Source organism: Tachypleus tridentatus, chromosome 13 (genome assembly GCF_004210375.1).
Source record: "Tachypleus tridentatus isolate NWPU-2018 chromosome 13, ASM421037v1, whole genome shotgun sequence".
In the NCBI taxonomy this organism is placed as follows: domain Eukaryota; kingdom Metazoa; phylum Arthropoda; class Merostomata; order Xiphosura; family Limulidae; genus Tachypleus; species Tachypleus tridentatus.
The window spans coordinates 199,437,072-199,460,207 of NC_134837.1; the positions used below are offsets into that span (position 1 = coordinate 199,437,072).

Sequence of the window (23,136 nt, forward strand, 5' to 3'; positions counted from 1 at the left end):
ACAATAACAACTTGAAAACCTAATATAACGGCCTGGATACAGTTTCTCATAGACCGCACAAGATGCTTTTTATTGTAATGTTGCTCATTGTGAAGGTCGAAGATTTCAACAATATGAGAGCGATGAATTGATTAATAATCAAATTATTATAGTTCTGGTCCATCAGGATGGAAGTCCAATATGCTGGAATCAGTAGCAATAATCCGTAAACTTTATTTGTTTATTATTAAAACACAGAGCTACACAAGAGACTGTGCTCACCACGGGTATCGAAACCAGGATTTTAGTGTTGTAAACCTTAACATTTGCCGCTGAGCCACTGGAGAGTTTAAGATAAGCATCTACTATTTCAACAAATTAAAAGCTACAGATCCTAAAATGAGAACGTCACCACACCATTATACCACCTCTAGCAGTTCGCAATATTGAAACAGTAAAATTAGAGTTTAGAGCTTTTAATGGATGTTTTTTATTATTAATAATATATCATCAATATATAGAAGGAAAACAAGCAACTTAACATATTTCAACACGCGCTACCAAGTGATCCACTGATCACAGTTATTATGCGCCACCAAGTGTTACGTTGTAGTGTTAATAATGAATAATAATAATACTGTAATGGTTAGACGTAAATATGACTTTTTTAATATTAAACTTAACACCTGGTCAGAATCCTTAGCATAATTAGTATGACTGAATCCCATCGAATATTCCTGAACTACAGAAAAGTTATTGAATATTCTGGAACGTTCGTAACTTAGGCCTAGAAATCTATAAAGTGACGAAACTTTATGGCATACAGTTTTTACAGTCTAGAAGTATCTAGAATTATTTGACAGTATACAAATGTTGCCAAGAATAATGTGAAGTTAGTGTTGAAATTGTACTTGATGGTGAAACTGTTCTTGTTAAGGCATATTCTACAAAGAAATTCTTGAATATGACCAGGTCAGTTAATTTCTAATATATTTGTTATTTTCTCAGTATTGCTTCATAACTGTGTAAATATTGTCCTTGTAAAAATTATTACACGGACTTAATAAATTTATGAATTATTATTATTGTAAATTGTGTCTGTTGTTTATTAGTTACATGACCGGTAACTTCACTGACCACACTTAACACACGCCACACTAAGTACCAGCTATGTTGTTTTTTGTTTGTTTGTTTACTCTCGAGATAAATGGTTTTCAGAAAGGTTAACAGTTATCGTAAAGATCAGCAAGTTGTATATAGTGAAAGAATCGTCATTTGGGGAGTAGTTTCAAACAATAACAATAGAAACCTAAAGAAATCAAACCTCACAGTTTCTCCTCAGAACCACTGTATTATTATTCATATACTGTGAGAAAATGCAAAATCAGAGAACCACTTAATCACAAAGGAGAATCCACAAACATATTAATCAAGGTAGACTTTTCTTGAGTTTACCCAAATAATGAATCATGTCCCAATTTTAGATACTGTTAAACATTTAGGAGACGAGATCTCCCACATATTCTACTACAGGACATGTTTACCATGAAGAGATACTCTGAATATAAAACTAGAGGCAAGTCTCAGTGACAAATTGAAACCAGTGGCTCTTAGGTCAGGAGGTCAACCATAAGGTCTTGATCAGAGTCAGGGATGCACGATCAAGAGTGCATATTTTGTGAGAATGCCAAATGCTTCCATGGGAAATCAACCCGTTAAAATTAATCAATTTAGCAATGTTGATGCAAAGATCTTGGCAGTTAATAGTACGGTTATAGTGGCTGAAAAAGCACATGTTAAAACACTACGCGAGGATTAAAGAAAACGTGAAAAAAATCTAGAGACAGAGAACATCTAACCTTATGTGCACTAGAAAATTATGGAAAATGAAATTTATCGTGACTTATTTTAGTGCATCAGAATTGTCACCTTTCCTATCCAAGGAAAGTTTTCGCTGGCAGAAAACCTGGAAATCTAGAAGTTTCCAGGAACTGAAAAAAATCAACGAATAAACAGGTTCGTTGAAAGTTAGAATAATATCAAACAACAAGAGAAAACATGATGATGTCACATTGGAAAATATTGTCAGATAAAACAAGAATCTGAAAAGAAAACTTGTAGTTTGAAAAAGCAGATCAACAGACGCTAACAATATCATTGACCAGACATCATCACAATGATTAGAAAACAACATGGCCTTTGACCCTTCTAATGGTGATAAAGAAGTCTTCATTGTGCTAAATTACCTTCAACAGATTCTAAATCTAGTGTATCATCATTTTTATGTTTACACTTAAGCATGTTTATACTATTTGTTTATATTAGATGTTTGTTTTTTTAATTTCGCGAAAAGCTACACGAGGGCCATCTGCACTAGCCGTCCCTAATTTAGCAGTGTAAGACTAGAGGGAAGGCAGTTAGTCATCACCACCCACCGCCAACTCTTGGGTTACTCTTTTACCAACGAATAGTGGAATTGATCGTGACATTATAATGCCCCCACGGCAGAAAGGGCGGGCATGTTTGGTGTGACGAAGATTCGAGCTCGCGACTCTCAGCTTACGAGTCATACGCCTTAATCACCTGGCCACGCCGGGTCATATATTATATGTTAATAGTGCATGTTTGTACTAGTTGTTTATGTTACATGTTTACATAACATTCCAGGAATGCATAACAAAAATCATTGAAATTACCTTAATTATCACATGGTAAAGACACCACCAGGGTAACAGTTCTCTCTTGTAAGTATATCTTAGAGTAGGGATTACTTCATCTCATTATGTAACATTCCACCAACATGGAATCAGGTTTATTTTGATACATTATTATGGCAATGCTCGAACATTACAAGGCTTTCTTGAATACAATGTTAAATTATGTATGTAATTTACTGATTACATAACAATTTGGACTAAGTTTACTTTATTCTTTTTTGCACTATATTTTCGGGAGTAGAATCTATTTTGTAAAGACAGGAAAACAAATAATCTCTTAACTGACTTTTCTTTTTTAGTTCCTAATTTCATTTTTGAGCAATAAAACACATGTCCACCAAGGCTTACTGGTTAAACTGTATTCTGCCAATTGATTTGAACACATTTCCTCTTAGAAATGAAAAAAACCCACACAAACCCGACAAAAAATGTAAATGGTTAAAAATAAGTACACTGCACCTTCAAGTTTATGACAGGGATATGTTATTCTATCCTTTGCCTATGATGGCGTGATAAACCATCTGATAATCCAAGGTCATTTCTTTGAATAGAAAAGTATGAAAATATGAGATTATAGCGTAAATACAACAAATATCTGTGTGAAAACACGTGCTTGTCAATTTTGCATTAAACAGTATTGTTAATGGGAAACCAGTAAAGAAACTTAAATATATTTTTATTTCACTGGTGTGTGACCGCTTAACTATTATTGTCGTTATCCTAAATATTCCAACAAATAATTTATATGAGAATGGTACAATGACCCTATAGCTCAAGTGCTGAAGATAGTTTTACATTGCTATCGACTATATTCTATCGCTAGGGTGCACTGCCATCGACTATGTTCCATCGCTAGGCTGTGATGCTATTGACGATATTCCATCTCTAGGGTGCACGATTGCCATCTATTTCCAAACGGTATGTTACACTATTGGCTATCTTTCATCGCTAGGGTGTGCTAATATCGTCTATTTTTCTATCGCTAGGGTGCTCTGCTATCAACTATGTTCCATCGTTAGGGACTTAAACCTTGTAAAGAATCACATTAGTTATTCCGAGTGGTAGAGATAGAGTGGTAGAGTGATAGAGATGTGACGTCCTGACTATTCCAGCAAAATGCCAATTGTTGGCGAAATATTAGTGACCAACGGGTCTAAATTCCGTAAAAATTACCAGGTTTATCTACAAAGTTTTGGTGTTTTTGTTTGTTTATCTCATTCTTAATCCCATTTGAAATTAAAAATCAAAGGTAAAAATAACCTTCCAGACCTATTTAGACAGGTCACTGACCAAGACGCCTTCTAATTTTGAATCCGAAATGGAATAATTAAAAGGAACATGAGGAAAAGCATGCAGTTAACGTGAATGTCATCACGTACACTGTATTACTAACGCTAAATTAACCTATTTTGTTGTTACACTCAGGCTATAGTTTCTGGCAGATATTAATTATATCAGAAACTGACAGATATACGAACAACACCTGAGACATGGAGGAGTACTTAACGGCACTTAGCTTTATTGGGAGGGGCTGGAAATGGGGGAAAAGAGACGAGAAAGTGTAGCGGATAGTCAAATAGTGTAGTAGAAAGTGTAGCGGATAGTCAAGTAGTGTAGTAGAAAGTGTAGTGCATAGTCAAATAGTGTAGTAGGAAGTGTAGCAGATAGTCAAATAGTGTAGTAGGAAGTGTAGCAGATAGTCAAATAGTGTAGTAGAAAGTGTAGCAGATAGTCAAATAGTGTAGTAGAAAGTGTAGCAGATAGTCAAATAGTGTAGTAGAAAGTGCAGCGGATAGTTAAACAGTGTAGTGAGAAGTGTAGCGGATAGTTAAACAGTGTAGTGAGAAGTGTAGCGGATAGTCAAATAGTGTAGTCTATAAACAGTTTATTGGATAATCACAAAAAAGGGTTGTTGTTGTTCATTGCAATTAAGCACAAAGCTACACAACGGGCTATCTGTACTCTGCCTAACCCTACCATGGGTATCGAAATCCTGTTTCTAGCGGTGTGACTCCGCAGATAAACCGCTGTGCCACTGATTGGGGGTCACTAATTAATTAGGAAAAACTTCAAACTAAACGATTTTCCTTTTTTGCATTTTGTAATATAAGTATGGCAGTGTTCAAAAATGGTAAATGCTTTAACAGACGCATTACATCGTTATTTATATCTACGATATTTTCGTCTGCTACCAGTATAATAATTAGGCCTGACACACTAGTGTAATGAAAGGAGAACCAGATTCTACAAAATAGAATTATCTTATCGTTAATAACCGCACCGTAGGAGCATCATTGATTTCTGACTCAAATCATGCTTAGTAGAACCTTGTACGTCCGGGAGAATTACAGAATCCTCTCCTCACCTCTCTCTGTTGTAATCACCACTCCTGATTAAACACACAACTTCAGACTGTTGATAGCGTCTTTTAGAAGGTATCTATCTAGACTGAGCTGTTCTCGAGAAAGACAGAGTGTAGACGTACACTCCACCATGCTTCATACATCACAGGTTTTAACCACAGAGTGTAGACGTACACTCCACCATGCTTCATACATCCCAGGTTGTAACCACAGAGTGTAGACGTACACTCCACCATGCTTCATACAACACAGGTTTTAACCACTTGGTCTAATTTTCTTCAGCCAATTCTACTAAATTGCCCCGACTGAAGGCAAAAAAGCGATCTGTGTCTGAAACAAACCAGTTTAACAGTTGTTCCAAATTCACTGTATCTTGAAGATTATTACTTGACCCACTGCCGGTTATGTAAAATAAGAACACAGTTAGATGACTATATTAAATATCACCATAACTGTCTGTAATACTGTGTTGTAAACAACGCTTCAAAACATCTTATTTTCTATGGGCAATGTTTCACATAACTTGTTCTATATACACATTTTCTGATAACCTGCTTCACCTAAACAATGTTTCAGATAATTTGCTTCACCTAAGCATTGTTTCAGATAACTTGCCTTACCTAAACAATATTTCAGTTAACTTGCTTTACCTAAACAATGTTTCAGTTAACTTGCTTTACCTAAACAATGTTTCAGTTAACTTGCTTTACCTAAACAATGTTTCAGTTAACTTGCCTTACCTAAACAATGTTTCAGATAACTTGCCTTACCTAAACAATGTTTCAGATAACTTGCCTTACCTAAACAATGTTTCAGATAACTTGCTTTACCTGAACAATGTTTCAGATAACTTGCTTTACCTGAACAATGTTTCAGTTAACTTGCTTTACCTAAACAATGTTTCAGATAACTTGCTTTACCTAAACAATGTTTCAGTTAACTTGCTTTACCTAAACAATGTTTCAAATAACTTGCTTTACATAAACAATGTTTCAGTTAACTTGCTTTACCCAAACAATGTTTCAGTTAACTTGCCTTACCTAAACAATGTTTCAGTTAACTTACCTTACCCAAACAATGTTTCAAATAACTTGCTTTACCTAAACAATGTTTCAGTTAACTTGCCTTACCTAAACAATGTTTCAGTTAACTTGCCTTACCTAAACAATGTTTCAGTTAACTTGCTTTACCTAAACAATGTTTCAGTTAACTTGCCTTACCCAAACAATGTTTCAGTTAACTTGCCTTACCTAAACAATGTTTCAGTTAACTTGCCTTACCTAAACAATGTTTCAAATAACTTGCCTTACCTAAACAATGTTTCAGTTAACTTGCCTTACCTAAACAATGTTTCAGTTAACTTGCCTTACCCAAACAATGTTTCAGTTAACTTGCCTTACCTAAACAATGTTTCAGTTAACTTGCCTTACCTAAACAATGTTTCAAATAACTTGCTTTACCGAAACAATGTTTCAGTTAACTTGCCTTACCCAAACAATGTTTCAATTAACTTGCCTTACCTAAACAATGTTTCAGTTAACTTGCCTTACCTAAACAATGTTTCAGTTAACTTGCCTTACCTAAACAATGTTTCAGTTAACTTGCCTTACCTAAACAATGTTTCAGTTAACTTGTTTTACCTAAACAATGTTTCAGTTAACTTGCCTTACCCAAACAATGTTTCTGTTAACTTGCCTTACCTAAACAATGTTTCAGTTAACTTGCCTTACCTAAACAATGTTTCAAATAACTTGCTTTACCTAAACAATGTTTCAGTTAACTTGCCTTACCTAAACAATGTTTCCGTTAACTTGCTTTACCTAAACAATGTTTCCGTTAACTTGCTTTACCTAAACAATGTTTCAGTTAACTTGCTTTACCTAAACAATGTTTCAGTTAACTTGCCTTACCCAAACAATGTTTCTGTTAACTTGCCTTACCTAAACAATGTTTCAGTTAACTTGCCTTACCTAAACAATGTTTCAAATAACTTGCTTTACCTAAACAATGTTTCAGTTAACTTGCCTTACCTAAACAATGTTTCCGTTAACTTGCTTTACCTAAACAATGTTTCCGTTAACTTGCTTTACCTAAACAATGTTTCAGTTAACTTGCTTTACCTAAACAATGTTTCAAATAACTTGCTTTACATAAACAATGTTTCAGTTAACTTGCCTTACCCAAACAATGTTTCAGTTAACTTGCCTTACCTAAACAATGTTTCAAATAACTTGCTTTACCGAAACAATGTTTCAGTTAACTTGCCTTACCCAAACAATGTTTCAATTAACTTGCCTTACCTAAACAATGTTTCAGTTAACTTGCCTTACCTAAACAATGTTTCAGATAACTTGCCTTACCTAAACAATGTTTCAGATAACTTGCTTTACCTGAACAATGTTTCAGTTAACTTGCTTTACCTAAACAATGTTTCAGATAACTTGCTTTACCTAAACAATGTTTCAGTTAACTTGCTTTACCTAAACAATGTTTCAAATAACTTGCTTACATAAACAATGTTTCAGTTAACTTGCTTTACCCAAACAATGTTTCAGTTAACTTGCCTTACCTAAACAATGTTTCAGTTAACTTACCTTACCCAAACAATGTTTCAAATAACTTGCTTTTACCTAAACAATGTTTCAGTTAACTTGCCTTACCTAAACAATGTTTCAGTTAACTTGCCTTACCTAAACAATGTTTCAGTTAACTTGTTTTACCTAAACAATGTTTCAGTTAACTTGCCTTTACCCAAACAATGTTTCAGTTAACCTGCCTTACCTAAACAATGTTTCAGTTAACTTGCCTTACCTAAACAATGTTTCAAATAACTTGCCTTACCTAAACAATGTTTCAGTTAACTTGTCTTTACCTAAACAATGTTTCAGTTAACTTGCCTTACCCAAACAATGTTTCAGTTAACTTGCCTTACCTAAACAATGTTTCAGTTAACTTGCCTTACCTAAACAATGTTTCAAATAACTTGCTTTACCGAAACAATGTTTCAGTTAACTTGCCTTACCCAAACAATGTTTCAATTAACTTGCCTTACCTAAACAATGTTTCAGTTAACTTGCCTTACCTAAACAATGTTTCAGTTAACTTGCCTTACCTAAACAATGTTTCAGTTAACTTGCCTTACCTAAACAATGTTTCAGTTAACTTGCCTTACCCAAACAATGTTTCTGTTAACTTGCCTTACCTAAACAATGTTTCAGTTAACTTGCCTTACCTAAACAATGTTTCAAATAACTTGCTTTACCTAAACAATGTTTCAGTTAACTTGCCTTACCTAAACAATGTTTCCGTTAACTTGCTTTACCTAAACAATGTTTCCGTTAACTTGCTTTACCTAAACAATGTTTCAGTTAACTTGCTTTACCTAAACAATGTTTCAGTTAACTTGCCTTACCCAAACAATGTTTCTGTTAACTTGCTTTACCTAAACAATGTTTCAGTTAACTTGCCTTACCTAAACAATGTTTCAAATAACTTGCTTTACCTAAACAATGTTTCAGTTAACTTGCTTTACCTAAACAATGTTTCCGTTAACTTGCTTTACCTAAACAATGTTTCCGTTAACTTGCTTTACCTAAACAATGTTTCAGTTAACTTGCTTTACCTAAACAATGTTTCAAATAACTTGCTTTACATAAACAATGTTTCAGTTAACTTGCCTTACCCAAACAATGTTTCAGTTAACTTGCCTTACCTAAACAATGTTTCAAATAACTTGCTTTACCGAAACAATGTTTCAGTTAACTTGCCTTACCCAAACAATGTTTCAATTAACTTGCCTTACCTAAACAATGTTTCAGTTAACTTGCCTTACCTAAACAATGTTTCAGATAACTTGCCTTACCTAAACAATGTTTCAGATAACTTGCTTTACCTGAACAATGTTTCAGTTAACTTGCTTTACCTAAACAATGTTTCAGATAACTTGCTTTACCTAAACAATGTTTCAGTTAACTTGCTTTACCTAAACAATGTTTCAAATAACTTGCTTACATAAACAATGTTTCAGTTAACTTGCTTTACCCAAACAATGTTTCAGTTAACTTGCCTTACCTAAACAATGTTTCAGTTAACTTACCTTACCCAAACAATGTTTCAAATAACTTGCTTTACCTAAACAATGTTTCAGTTAACTTGCCTTACCTAAACAATGTTTCAGTTAACTTGCCTTACCTAAACAATGTTTCAGTTAACTTGCTTTACCTAAACAATGTTTCAGTTAACTTGCCTTACCCAAACAATGTTTCAGTTAACTTGCCTTACCTAAACAATGTTTCAGTTAACTTGCCTTACCTAAACAATGTTTCAAATAACTTGCCTTACCTAAACAATGTTTCAGTTAACTTGCCTTACCTAAACAATGTTTCAGTTAACTTGCCTTACCCAAACAATGTTTCAGTTAACTTGTCTTTACCTAAACAATGTTTCAGTTAACTTGCCTTACCTAAACAATGTTTCAAATAACTTGCTTTACCGAAACAATGTTTCAGTTAACTTGCCTTACCCAAACAATGTTTCAATTAACTTGCCTTACCTAAACAATGTTTCAGTTAACTTGCCTTACCTAAACAATGTTTCAGTTAACTTGCCTTACCTAAACAATGTTTCAGTTAACTTGCCTTACCTAAACAATGTTTCAGTTAACTTGCCTTACCCAAACAATGTTTCTGTTAACTTGCCTTACCTAAACAATGTTTCAGTTAACTTGCCTTACCTAAACAATGTTTCAAATAACTTGCTTTACCTAAACAATGTTTCAGTTAACTTGCCTTACCTAAACAATGTTTCCGTTAACTTGCTTTACCTAAACAATGTTTCCGTTAACTTGCTTTACCTAAACAATGTTTCCGTTAACTTGCTTTACCTAAACAATGTTTCAGTTAACTTGCTTTACCTAAACAATGTTTCAGTTAACTTGCCTTACCCAAACAATGTTTCTGTTAACTTGCCTTACCTAAACAATGTTTCAGTTAACTTGCCTTACCTAAACAATGTTTCAAATAACTTGCTTTACCTAAACAATGTTTCAGTTAACTTGCCTTACCTAAACAATGTTTCCGTTAACTTGCTTTACCTAAACAATGTTTCCGTTAACTTGCTTTACCTAAACAATGTTTCAGTTAACTTGCTTTACCTAAACAATGTTTCAAATAACTTGCTTTACATAAACAATGTTTCAGTTAACTTGCCTTACCCAAACAATGTTTCAGTTAACTTGCCTTATCTAAACAATGTTTCAGTTAACTTGCCTTACCTAAACAATGTTTCAAATAACTTGCTTTACCTAAACAATGTTTCAGTTAACTTGCCTTACCTAAACAATGTTTCAGTTAACTTGCCTTACCTAAACAATGTTTCAGTTAACTTGCTTTACCTAAACAATGTTTCAGTTAACTTGCCTTACCCAAACAATGTTTCAGTTAACTTGCCTTACCTAAACAATGTTTCAGTTAACTTGCCTTACCTAAACAATGTTTCAGTTAACTTGCTTTACCTAAACAATGTTTCAGTTAACTTGCTTTACCTAAACAATGTTTCAGTTAACTTGCCTTACCCAAACAATGTTTCAGTTAACTTGCCTTACCTAAACAATGTTTCAAATAACTTGCTTTACCTAAACAATGTTTCAGTTAACTTGCCTTACCTAAACAATGTTTCAGTTAACTTGCCTTACCCAAACAATGTTTCAGTTAACTTGCCTTACCTAAACAATGTTTCAGTTAACTTGCCTTACCCAAACAATGTTTCAGTTAACTTGCCTTACCTAAACAATGTTTCAAATAACTTGCCTTACCTAAACAATGTTTCAGTTAACTTGCCTTACCTAAACAATGTTTCAGTTAACTTGCTTTACCTAAACAATGTTTCAGTTAACTTGCCTTACCTAAACAATGTTTCAGTTAACTTGCCTTACCTAAACAATGTTTCAGTTAACTTGCCTTACCTAAACAATGTTTCAAATAACTTGCTTTACCTAAACAATGTTTCAGTTGACTTGCCTTACCTAAACAATGTTTCAGTTAACTTGCCTTACCCAAACAATGTTTCAGTTAACTTGCCTTACCTAAACAATGTTTCAGTTAACTGTCTTTACCTAAACAATGTTTCAAATAACTTGCCTTACCTAAACAATGTTTCAGTTAACTTGCCTTACCTAAACAATGTTTCAGTTAACTTGCCTTACCTAAACAATGTTTCAAATAACTTGCCTTACCTAAACAATGTTTCAAATAACTTGCCTTACCCAAACAATGTTTCAGTTAACTTGCCTTACCTAAACAATGTTTCAGTTAACTTGCCTTACCTAAACAATGTTTCAAATAACTTGCTTTACCTAAACAATGTTTCAGTTAACTTGCCTTACCTAAACAATGTTTCAGTTAACTTGCTTTATGTAAACGTTTCAGTAGTTTATATAAGAAGCCAATGAAGTTACTGTTAGCAACCCTTTCATTTATCCTTAAGGACCCACCCCCTGAAGAGTACGAAGGATGATCGGAGTTAGAAGTTCTCCCCTCAACACTCCGATAATTTCCCGGTACGTTGATGGGTAGGTCAGTAAGTACTGTAGGAACTAAAATACCAGGTGTAACTCAGTAGGCACTGTAGGAACTGATACAATTCGTGTATCTCAATGGGCACTGCAGAAACTGAATGTGAATGGGTGTAGCTCAGTCGGTACTGTAGGAACTGAAACATTGGGTACAATTCAGTTGCTACTGTAATATATGGTGTAATTTATTAGGTACCGTAGGAACTGATACACTTGATGTAACTCAGAGGGTACACTGCGAATTTATATATGAAATTATTTTAGAAAGAGATTCGTATGAAATATAGTAAATTTATAAAGTTAAACGTTCAAGGGATGTTCATTGGAGTAAACGTCTTACCTTTTTCACGAAGGACATCATATTTGCTGACAACATTGGTTCGATGTGGCGACTGTTTGTAGTTTTCACTTAATGTTCTTTCAGCATTCTTATATTCTACCTCGCGTAACAATTCTCCTTCGTTTTCCAAGAATTAACATTCTCTATACACTGTTGCCGTTAAACTTCTGATGACGTTATGCTTCTATCACTCTGATGACGTTAACTATATCACCTTTAGAAAATGATGTATTTCTACACTGGACCTCTTATCTTGAACACTACTTTTCGATTTAGAGGTTTACATTCCACTGAACATTATAACTAAAAATCAGCTTTATAGACTGCTCTCCGGAGAGGGATCAGAAATAGATAGCTCCTGAAGACGAGATTTTGGGATGACAAATGTCTAGGTACATTTAGTTTCACAGTTTTCGTTCATCATCATTTTCACACCAACCAATAATTGTGTTTCATCTGGACAAAATAAAAGAAGAAATTTTATTGTTAATAACCACTTATACTACAGAGTCATGACAAACTCTACTAGCGTCATAGAGGCACTGGAGTGTCTAGAGGTGTACTAGAGTGCTGTAACGATCTGTACAAGTGTCATAGGTGTGCTAGTGTGCCAAACGTAACTGAACTAGAGTGTCGTAGATAGATGTAATGCTGCCATAAGTGTACTAGACTGTCATAGCTGTACTGGAGTGTCGTAACGAACTATACTACAGAGTGTTATAACAAGCTGTATTACTGTGCCATAGCTCTACTGGACTGTCATAGCTGTGTTATGATGAGCTGTACGAGAGTGTCACAGCTGTACTACAATGTTATTACAAACTGTACTAGTGTGTGGTGGTTGTACTGGAGTGTCACAGCTGTCCTAGGTAAATAATAAAATCATTCACACACGTCTTTAATTACGTTTCGTAAGAGTTATAAAATGCACCACAAGCACTTCACAAACACTCTGAGATTGTCATAAATTGCTTGCTTGCTACAGTTTAAAATATGTAACGTTTACTTCGAAGAATTTGGATAAATCAACATAAGTAAGAATATTCCAAAGAAATTAATATTTGTTTCAAATATTTACTGCAAACTGCCTTTCAATGAACATTTGGAATTAACTGCATATTCCAACAGTTAAACGTTATCCAGTTAATTGACTTATAAATTTAGTACACAAGTTACACATTAACACAAATAATGAATATAATAATCTATCTACAATAAAACGTTTACTAGTAATTCGCAGTAAAACTACCTATAGGTAAGATGTCAGATCTTTTACTGTAAAAACAAATTTTAAATCTACTTTAAGTTGGTTTTTCAGTGAAATTCACAGCAACTGACCGTTAAATTTTACTGAAATTTGCTTTAAAATAACTGCTCTAGTCTGTATTTTGAGCGTTTTTTGTTTTTTTATTGTTAATGTATAACTCACATACAACAATGATTTTATTATATATGTTTCAAGGTTTTCGCTTTTTTTTCGGTATTTTTCAAACTTCACACAGAAACACTTTAAAAGGTTTATCGTTATAAAATAGCTAATTATATATATATATATATTAAACAGATCAGATGTATGGTCAGGTCAACAGCGCTAAATAACCCTTAGTAGGAAACGTGTAATTAATTATGCATACAGGTTTAACTATCATGTTTCACTGCAAATTTAAAGAAATACCTTGTTTTTTGCTGTCAATTTTTAAAAAAATGATTTCAGGTTAAGTTCAGATTGAAAATGGTTCTATATATTAAAAAAAATTTCAAATAACTTTAGCAAAATTAATGTATAGATTTATGTGAGTAGTATGTGCTCTGTTATTTTAAAATGTGTTGTACATATTCTTTTTTATTTTCGTTCGTGAGTTCTTTCATTTCTACATTGTCATTTTCAATCAATGAAACTTTATCAACTTACTTTACTTGTACGGGGCCAGTATATGATTTGAAGACTCAATGTGCGTGGTCCCTTTGCCAGAAAAACGCCCTCCACACTTTAGGGTCGTGGGTGTGCTATAAGAGTGACTGTCAAAGACTGTTAGACCAGACAAGAGTAGCCGATAGGTTGCCGATGGGCGCTCTTCGTTACCTACCTTTCCTCTAATGCACAATTTAAAAATGAGGACAACTAGTACAAACACCCATTGTGTAGATTCTTGAATATTCGAAACAAGCCACATTTACTAGTACAAAACAGAAATAGTGGAATTTGAACAAATAAACTAAAACTAGCTGCCAATCAGCAAAAAAAAATATTGTTTTATAAAAAACTGACTTGAATCACAACTTTTCTTTAAAAATACGTCAATATTTTTAACAGAATATCGTTCAACATATTCTTCTTGTGAGATGTGGCCACAATAAATTATTCCATGATCAGAACTGATATTATTGTGGAGCCTACACACTTCTTCTAGAGCTTTCAATCATAAAAACAACAAAAGTGCTCGTATCAGTTGTCTAGAAAAATAAATCTTGATGTGCTACAGCAGCGACAATGTCTCTAATTAGAAATACAAGGTTAGTTATGTAGGTTTATTTATTTACTTTTTCTTCAGCAACACTCGAAACTTATAGGTTTTAGTCTCTATAGCAAACTGAACTTTACAGATCATCAAAATGTCGTATTTAAACGTTAACAAAATCTGTTAATGAATTCTGAGCCTAATCTTGGGTAAAAAATACACGCAGGCCCCTTAGAAACAACAGCAGATCTATATTATGCTGTAATTAGAAAATACGGACACAAATGTTCGGTATAGATTACACCATAGATAAGTCCAACTGTTTTACGGACACAAATGTACGGTCTGGATTACACCATAAATAAATCCAACTGTTTTATAAACACAAATGTACGGTATGGATTACACCATAAATAAGTCCAACTGTTTTATAAACACAAATGTACGGTATAGATTACACCATAAATAAGTCCAACTGTTTTACGGACACAAATGTACGGTATGGATTACACCATAAATAAGTCCAACTGTTTTACGGACACAAATGTACGGTATAGATTACACCATAAATACGTCCAACTGTTTTATATACACAAATGTCGGTATAGATTACACCATAAATACGTCCAACTGTTTTATAGACACAAATGTCGGTATAGATTACACCATAAATGCGTCCAACTGTTTTATAGATACAAATGTTCGGTATAGATTACACCATAAATACATCCAACTGTTTTATAGACACAAATGTTCGGTATAGATTACACCATAAATACGTCCAACTGTTTTATAGACACAAATGTCCGGTATAGATTACACCATAAATACGTCCAACTGTTTAATAGACATAAACGTCTTAGAAAAAGGAACAAAAGAATAGTAAAGTACAGTTGCTCGCTACATGATGAGATAAACATCTAACAGTAGCCTGACTATTAAACATGCACAACTTGCTTTTAAACATGGTTAAAACCAGGTGTCGCTATCTAGAGTAATATCATTCAAGCAACCAACACTAAATTAATATAATGCATCTCGAACGAGTAAACACTCTGCACAGAGAAACCTTTTTTATAATCAATTATTTCAACCAAGCCTCAACCTATTTCGCAGTTAAAGCTGAAAGTGTGATCAGTTTCACGTATAGAGTGGTAAACAATTCTTGTTGTTGATTGGATGAAGTCTAACGGTTTGACTTTGATATCTACAAAGACACCATTAAAAAAAAAAAAACTATCCCAAAGTTCTAGAAACAGAAGAAAGAAAACTAAGATATAATAGAATTAGGTTAACCACTATCAGATACTGATTGAAAGAACATTACTAGTGATAATGTCAGGTAATACTCTACGTCTCAAGAGAATGGAACTTAAGACCGTTTATAGCATCCGGTATAACATGTCAACTGGAGTCCAGACAACAAAAAACATCGCGTTTTTGTTGTTTATTTTCAGTTATAAAAACAGACAACGGTGTCATGTTGTAGTCTATATGTTTAATGATTTAAGTTTGTGTATCGTTTTTGACCAAAGGGAGTTCTCACTGCACGTAATTTGATAGCTATATATTTTTCTTGAAAGTTTATGAAACAGTTTGAACGATGTAAAACGCGCGTTAGTTATTCCGATACTAAAATGTTGATTGGTTATTGAGTGACCCGAACAGATTGTTCAGTACTGTAGATGCTGAGTTTGTGTTTTCAAAGAAGTAATAAAGATACTAAAAAAATTGATTGTGAGTGAAAGTTCTCCTTAGTAAATATTCAAGTGTGAAGTTAGGCCGATCGAGTTGGCTGCAGTTAGCTTAACGTAACTTGAAGAAGTTATAGTACTTCTACTGTATTAAATAAAGCAGTTTTTATCATCAAGTGAACAGGACCTTGTACTATTAGGGCTAATACCGCTAAAATCGGGTTTCGAAACCTGTGCTGAGCTTAGCACAGCTGGCCCGTTGGTATCTGTGCGCTTGAGAACAAAATAAACAAAGCCTTTACCGAATAATCACGAAAGATCCGACAGAAACCGGTAGAGCATAATGCTCCCTTCGTACTCTGACCAAATGATGAAGACGAAAGAACGGAAACATGACGTTAACTTTTCTTCAGCAAAGGAAATTAATCCTCAAGTGTGAATTCGTGGCGGACGTCGTAAGTTAGTGTTTACGTAAAAACATAAGCGTCTGTAGGCTGAACACCACATGTACCGTGTTTTTAAAGCAGTCATAAAGCTATTACTCCTATCAACGACTGATGAGTAGTATGGTAAGGGTTGTAAAGGCTCTACTTTTAATTAAAGACGGGCTTGTAAGGAAAACTAGAGAAATGATACGACATAAGTTTAAAATGTATTCCAGATTTGATTTTATATAGCAACGGACATATATTTTATATGCTGTAAACTCTAAACAACAACCAAGTTATGCTGGACTTCTTGCTCTCAGCTCTAAATAACAACAAAGTCAGCCTGGACTTTGTTGTTGTTCAGAGTTGATGGCAAAAAGTCCAGTCTGACTTTTCGTGCGTTTCTTGTATTCACCTATCAGCCACAGTGATTCCCAAGATTAGGTTTCCTATTTAATTTTACTTTATGTATGTATTTACGTTTATCTGACGTCAGTTAATGTATGTTTACTTTATCTCTTTTGATTTGTTACACTTTCTCACATTTATTGAAACACAAGGTATCAGGGTAGGAACAAAGAGCTGTTAACTGTGTTTGTCACAATTGCTTTTATTTTCCATCAGCTCATTCTGCCCAACAAAACCTTCGAGAACTATTCGATAAATCAGAAATATCAGTTGTTGTTTTTTCTCTTTAGCTTTAGACCACAGAAACATAGCGGTATTACAAAACTGAGATCACACTTCCGGTCATCCTGAACCAGTGTGGGTCAGTGGTAATGAATGTCATCGAATTTAATGCCAAAATGAATGAGAAAATTTGTTAAATGTAGAAATAATTCATTTACTCTTGTCCATGACGTGTTAATACATGGTCTTATGTCTTAGGTGTTTTTTTTTTTTTTTGGTATTTTAGGTAAATAAAACGTTATAATTGTATATTAATGAACCAATATGACTTCATATTTATAACTGACGGTAGGTCTTAAGTTATTACAAGTAAAAATATTATTGTTTATAGACTGATTCATAACTTTAGAAAACTGTAAATTAATTATCAAATATGAGGGTTTTACTTTCTGTTTTTTCTACACTGCAAAGAAAAATATATTTGGAGAATGGATCTCAAATTCCATATCAATGGTGTTTGTGTTAAAGTTTTATATATGAATGTCTTTGTTTTTATAGACATCTTAGGACACCGGCACTAAAACCCTGCTGAATTTTAATGTTTGTCTCCGATACCGAGGTTCTGAAAGGGTTAATACGTCTTGTGTCTCTTACTAGACAAGTTGATAGGTTTGTCATTTTACATTGCACCATTCAGCTCAAAGTATCTTTTGTACTAGAGATATATGGTGGGTCTCACATGTTTTAAAATAGACTAATCTACTCGGGTTTACCCTATAGCCACTGAGACGCGCTACACGGCCTTCAGATTCGTTCACAATTCTACATATCTAATTGCTTATGTGATTACTCTAGAAAACGCCTCTTAAATGTTTTAAATACACATCGCTATATTTATAGTTTATGAACTTTATGTATTCAAAGACAAAGAACCACAACCAATGAAATGTTTCGTACACAATGCACTAAGTTCCCCTAGTGTTAAGTTACAAATACTAATTTGCTAAAGCAGTCTTCCAAGATATAAAACTGCTTACATCTCAGTTTCAAAAATATATGTATTAAAAATATGCATTATATATTACTTTTATTATTTCAATTATATTTATTAAAATTATAAACCAACAATGATTCCACTATGAATGATTGAGTTTATGAATCACATTTTCTCGCAAAATGAAGCAAACTTTTTATCTGTAATTTAAATTAATTTTTTTTCACTGTCAAATAGAAAGCGTATCGTATGATTTCAACTCGTTCTTTAACACCGACTTACACTGATATAATTTACCTTCCTCCTCAACCATGGTAAAATAAACGTTTATATAGGTACGTAAAGTTGTCGCTAGGTTGATCACTACAATATTTCCACAACTCACGTCAATTTTAGATTTATCGATTATCTAAAATATTTATATACGATTCAAACGATACATCACCATCATTCTATTTCCGATATGAATTTATATTTTTTAAATTCGTTTTCTTATACTTCGCCAGGATATGTAAAGCTAATTATTTAAATTGTCGTGTTTTCACTCACATAATTGTCGTTGTTTTCTAGACCAGAAATTAACACTCAGAATAAACGAAGAGAAATTTAAGTTCTTTATATAAGTTTCTAAATATCTATTTTTACAAAACTTTGGGTGAAAAATATAATGGAAAGAAAAAAAGCTACAAACATCATTATTATAACACAGATACATTAGAGATGAAAGGAAAGGAAACTTTCAAAGAGACAATCTGTGAACATCACTATTACACATAAAAGAAGAATAATATGTAAACTTTCATAGAGACAATCTGTGAACATCACTATTACACATAAAAGAATAATAATATGTAAACTTTCATAGAGACAATCTGTCAAAATCTCTGTTATACATCAAAGACGAAAAATAAGTAAACTTTTATAGAGACAATCTGTCAACATCACTGTTATACATGAAAAAAGAATAGTATGTAAACTTTCATTGGGACAATCTGTCAACATCACTGTTATACATCAAAGAATAGTATGTAAACTTTCAAAGAGACAATCTGTAAGCATAACTCTTACATATGAAAGAAGAATAGTATGTAAAATCTCAGAGAGACAATCTGTGAACATCACTGTTATACGTCAAACAAGAATAGAAGGTAAACTTTCGTAGAGATAATTTGGGGACATCACTGTTATACATAAAAAAATAGAATGTAAACTTTCACTTAGGCGATCTATGAACATCACTGTTATACATCCAAGAAGAATAGTATGTAAACTTTCATAGGCACAAACTGTCAACATCAGTGTTATACATCAAAGAAGAATAGTATGTAAGCTTTCATAGAGTCAATCTGTGAACATCATTGTTATATATAAAAAAAGAATGGTATGTAAACTTTCATAGAGACAATCTGGGAACATCACTGTTAAACATCAAACAAGAACAGAACGTAGACTTTGAGCGATACAATCTAGGAACATCACTGTTATACATCAAAGAAGAATAGTCTGTAAACATTCATAAAGTCAATCTGGGAACATCACTGTCATAAATCAAGTAAGAATAATATGTAAACTTTAACAGGGAAAATCTGTGAACGTCACTGTTATACATCAAAGAAGAATAGTCTGTAAACTTTGATAGAGACAATCTGTAACCATAACTGTTATATAGCAAGTTAAAATAATATGTAAACTTTAATTGAAACAATCAGCGGACGTTACTGTTGTACATCAAAAAAGAATAGAAGGTAGGTATATTTAATAGAGACAATCTGTAAAGATAACTGTTACACATCAACGAAGAATGGTACGTAAACTGTCACTCACACAATCTGTGGACTTCACTGCTACACATAAAACAAATAGTGGGTAAACTTTCATAAAGAAAATCTATGGACATCACTGTTATATGTCATAGAAGACACACATGCAAAGTTTCATACAGACAATCTGTGAACATTACTGTTATACATCAAAGAAGAATAGTATGTAAACTATCATCGGGAAAGTCTGTCAACATCACTGTTATACATCAAAAAAGAATAGTACGCACACTTTCATAAAAACAATCTGTCAACATCACTGTTATACATCAAAGACAAAAAGTAAGTAAACTTTCATAGAGTCACTCTGTCAACATCACTGTTATACATCAATGAATAATAGGTAAACTTTCATAGAGACAACCAGTAACCGTAACTGTTATACATCAAAGAAGAATAGTATGTAAACGTTCATAAAGTCATTCTGGGAACATCACTGTCATAAATCAAGTAAGAATAATATGTAAACATTAACAGAGAAAATCTGTGGAAATCACTGTTATACATCAAAAAAGAAAGGAAGGTATATTTAATAGAGACAATCTCTAAAGATAACTGTTACACATCAAAGAAGAATAGTACGTAAACTGTCACTCACACAATTTGTGGACATCACTGTTACAATCAAAGAAGAATAGTCTGTAAACTTTGATAGAGACAATCTGTAACCATAACTGTTATATAGCAAGTTAGAATAATATGTAAACTTTAATAGAGACAATCTGTGGACGTCACTGTTGTACATCAAAGAAGAATAGTACGTGAACTTTCATAGAGGTAATGTGGGAACATCACTGTTATACATCAAAGAAGAACAGTAGGTAAACTTTTATAGAGTCTATCTGTCGACATCACTGTTATACATCAAAGAAGAATAGTACGTAAACTGTCATTGACACAATCTGTGGATATCACTGTTATAGTTCAATGACGAATAGTAGGTAAACTTTCACATAGACAATCTATGAACATCACTGTTGTAAATCAAAAAGAATAGTACGTAAACTTTCATACAGAAAATCTGGGAATATCACTGTTATACATCCAAGAATAATAGTATGTAAACTATCATAGAGTCAATCTGTAAATATAAATGCTATACATGAAAGAAGAATAGTATGTAAGCTTTCATAGAGACAAGCTGTGAAGACCACTGTTATACATTCTTAGAAGAATAATATGTAAACTCTCATAGAGAGAATCTGTGAACATCACTGTTATACATTCTTAGAAGAATAGTATATAAACTCTCATAGAGAGAATCTGTGAACATCACTGTTATACATTCTTAGAAGAATAGTATGTAAACTCTCATAGAGAGAATCTGTGAACATCACCGTTATACTCTGTTTATGATGTAGTGTTGTGATATTCTGTGTTGAAGATGTATGCTATGGTATGTTGTATTCATATAGTGTTATGCTAGACTGTTTAATATGTAACGTTATTGTGCATTGTCTTCGTATAGTGTCATACTACACTGTGTTTAAGGTGTAATGTTGTGGTACGTTGGGTTCATGTATTATGCTGCACTGTGTTTAAGATGCAATGTTATGCCACGTTTTGTTCATATGGTGTTATGCTACACTGTGTTCAAGATGTAATGTTATGTGTTCTTGAAACAATACTTACGTTTTACTGTAGATTTTACGATCACTAAGTACGTTTTATTGCATTCTAAGTTCTTTTAGCACTTCATTAAAAAACAAACGTTGAACGATAATATCACAATCGACTTACTCAGACAACCTTTATTGTCATAGTTTACCATAAACTAAAAATAAGTCACGATGAAATTAATATAGTTACGTAATTACAAAAAAAGACAAACAGATATAAGGATAGTGGAAACATTAATGTAATATGAAGATAGCTTCTAACAATAGGCTACGAACGAGACATCCTTCATAGTGTATGTAATACAATATTTGTTTTATTTCAATTTGCTGGAGAGATTACAATTACAACCCATCGATAACAAGTTTCTCCTCTAACAACAAAATCATTTCAATAAATTTTGTCACCATAGCAACTAGATTAATATCACTATGGCAACGACATCTCAGAGTCGCTACTTTTGTTTCTCCTCTAGCTTACAAGATAAGGACTGCGGTAATAAGATATAATAACGTACATAACTTTGTGTTTGTGTTTAATTTGGTTGAAATATAGAGTTTGTATTATTCCTTGCTAATAGAGGGTGTTTGATAATAGCGTTTTCATAGGCTATTAACAGAGACACATGTGGTCTTAGCTGGAAGATTTAGTTTCCTTGACACATGTGGTTTTAGTTGAGGGAGTTATTTCCCTCAAATGAGTAATTTTAAATGGATGTTTGTTCTCGATGATAGGCGTGATTTTGATTTGGAAATTTAATATCTGATTTTAGCTCATCGATTCTCCAGAATCTAATTTTTAAGCTTTCTTCACAATGGTGATATTAGGAATACCTTTTTCGAAATATTAAACCGTTAACTTTTATTCGACTTAAACGGACAATGAACTGTGAATCGCTTGTTTGGAATTAAGTACAAAGCTACACAATGGATTATCTGTTCTCTGCCCACCACGGATATCGAAAACCTGGATCTAGTTTTGCAATGGTCCACAGACATACTACTGTGCTAATCGATTAAGATCTCGTTTAGGCCTCAGCAGAGTTGGTGTTTCGATAAGCTGTATCTCAGCAGTTCTGTTTTCTACCATAATTGATGACTCTACCGTATGACGTTTCAGCTCCTAAAGCACTTCCTCATGTATATACCATTCACAATACACTTGAAGGCCTATATTTCAATCATTCGCAATACGTCTAAGAACACCGTATTTATTCAGCCTTTTATCGGAAGTAAGTTTCACGTGAGAAACGATTACAAAATCCACTATTTCACTACCGTAGTTTAAACTTAACATAATGTGTAGTTTAAGCTTAACGACATGACTCAATGTTTTGTAGTTAAACCAAACATTAAGACTGGGTTTATCGAGTTGTTCCAGTCAGTAAATATGTTACAGCAAGACTTCATAGACATTATTACCATATTAAATTAATGCGCGATTGTAATGAAGCTTAAGTATAAATCAAATTATCTTACAATGATCGAAACCCACAATTAGATTTAATTTTAATATCCTTGACAA

At 33.2% G+C, this 23,136-nt stretch overlaps 1 protein-coding gene across 1 annotated transcript in view; it reads right to left on the minus strand.

The window, feature by feature from the left end:
- LOC143236431 (uncharacterized) overlaps positions 1-5,295 on the minus strand; it is a 50,985-nt gene extending 45,690 nt beyond the window's left edge. The window contains exon 1 of the mRNA XM_076474692.1: positions 5,182-5,295. Coding sequence (XP_076330807.1) covers positions 5,182-5,295 — 114 coding nt within the window. The remainder of the gene's footprint in view (positions 1-5,181) is intronic.
- Positions 5,296-23,136: the final 17,841 nt, after the last annotated feature.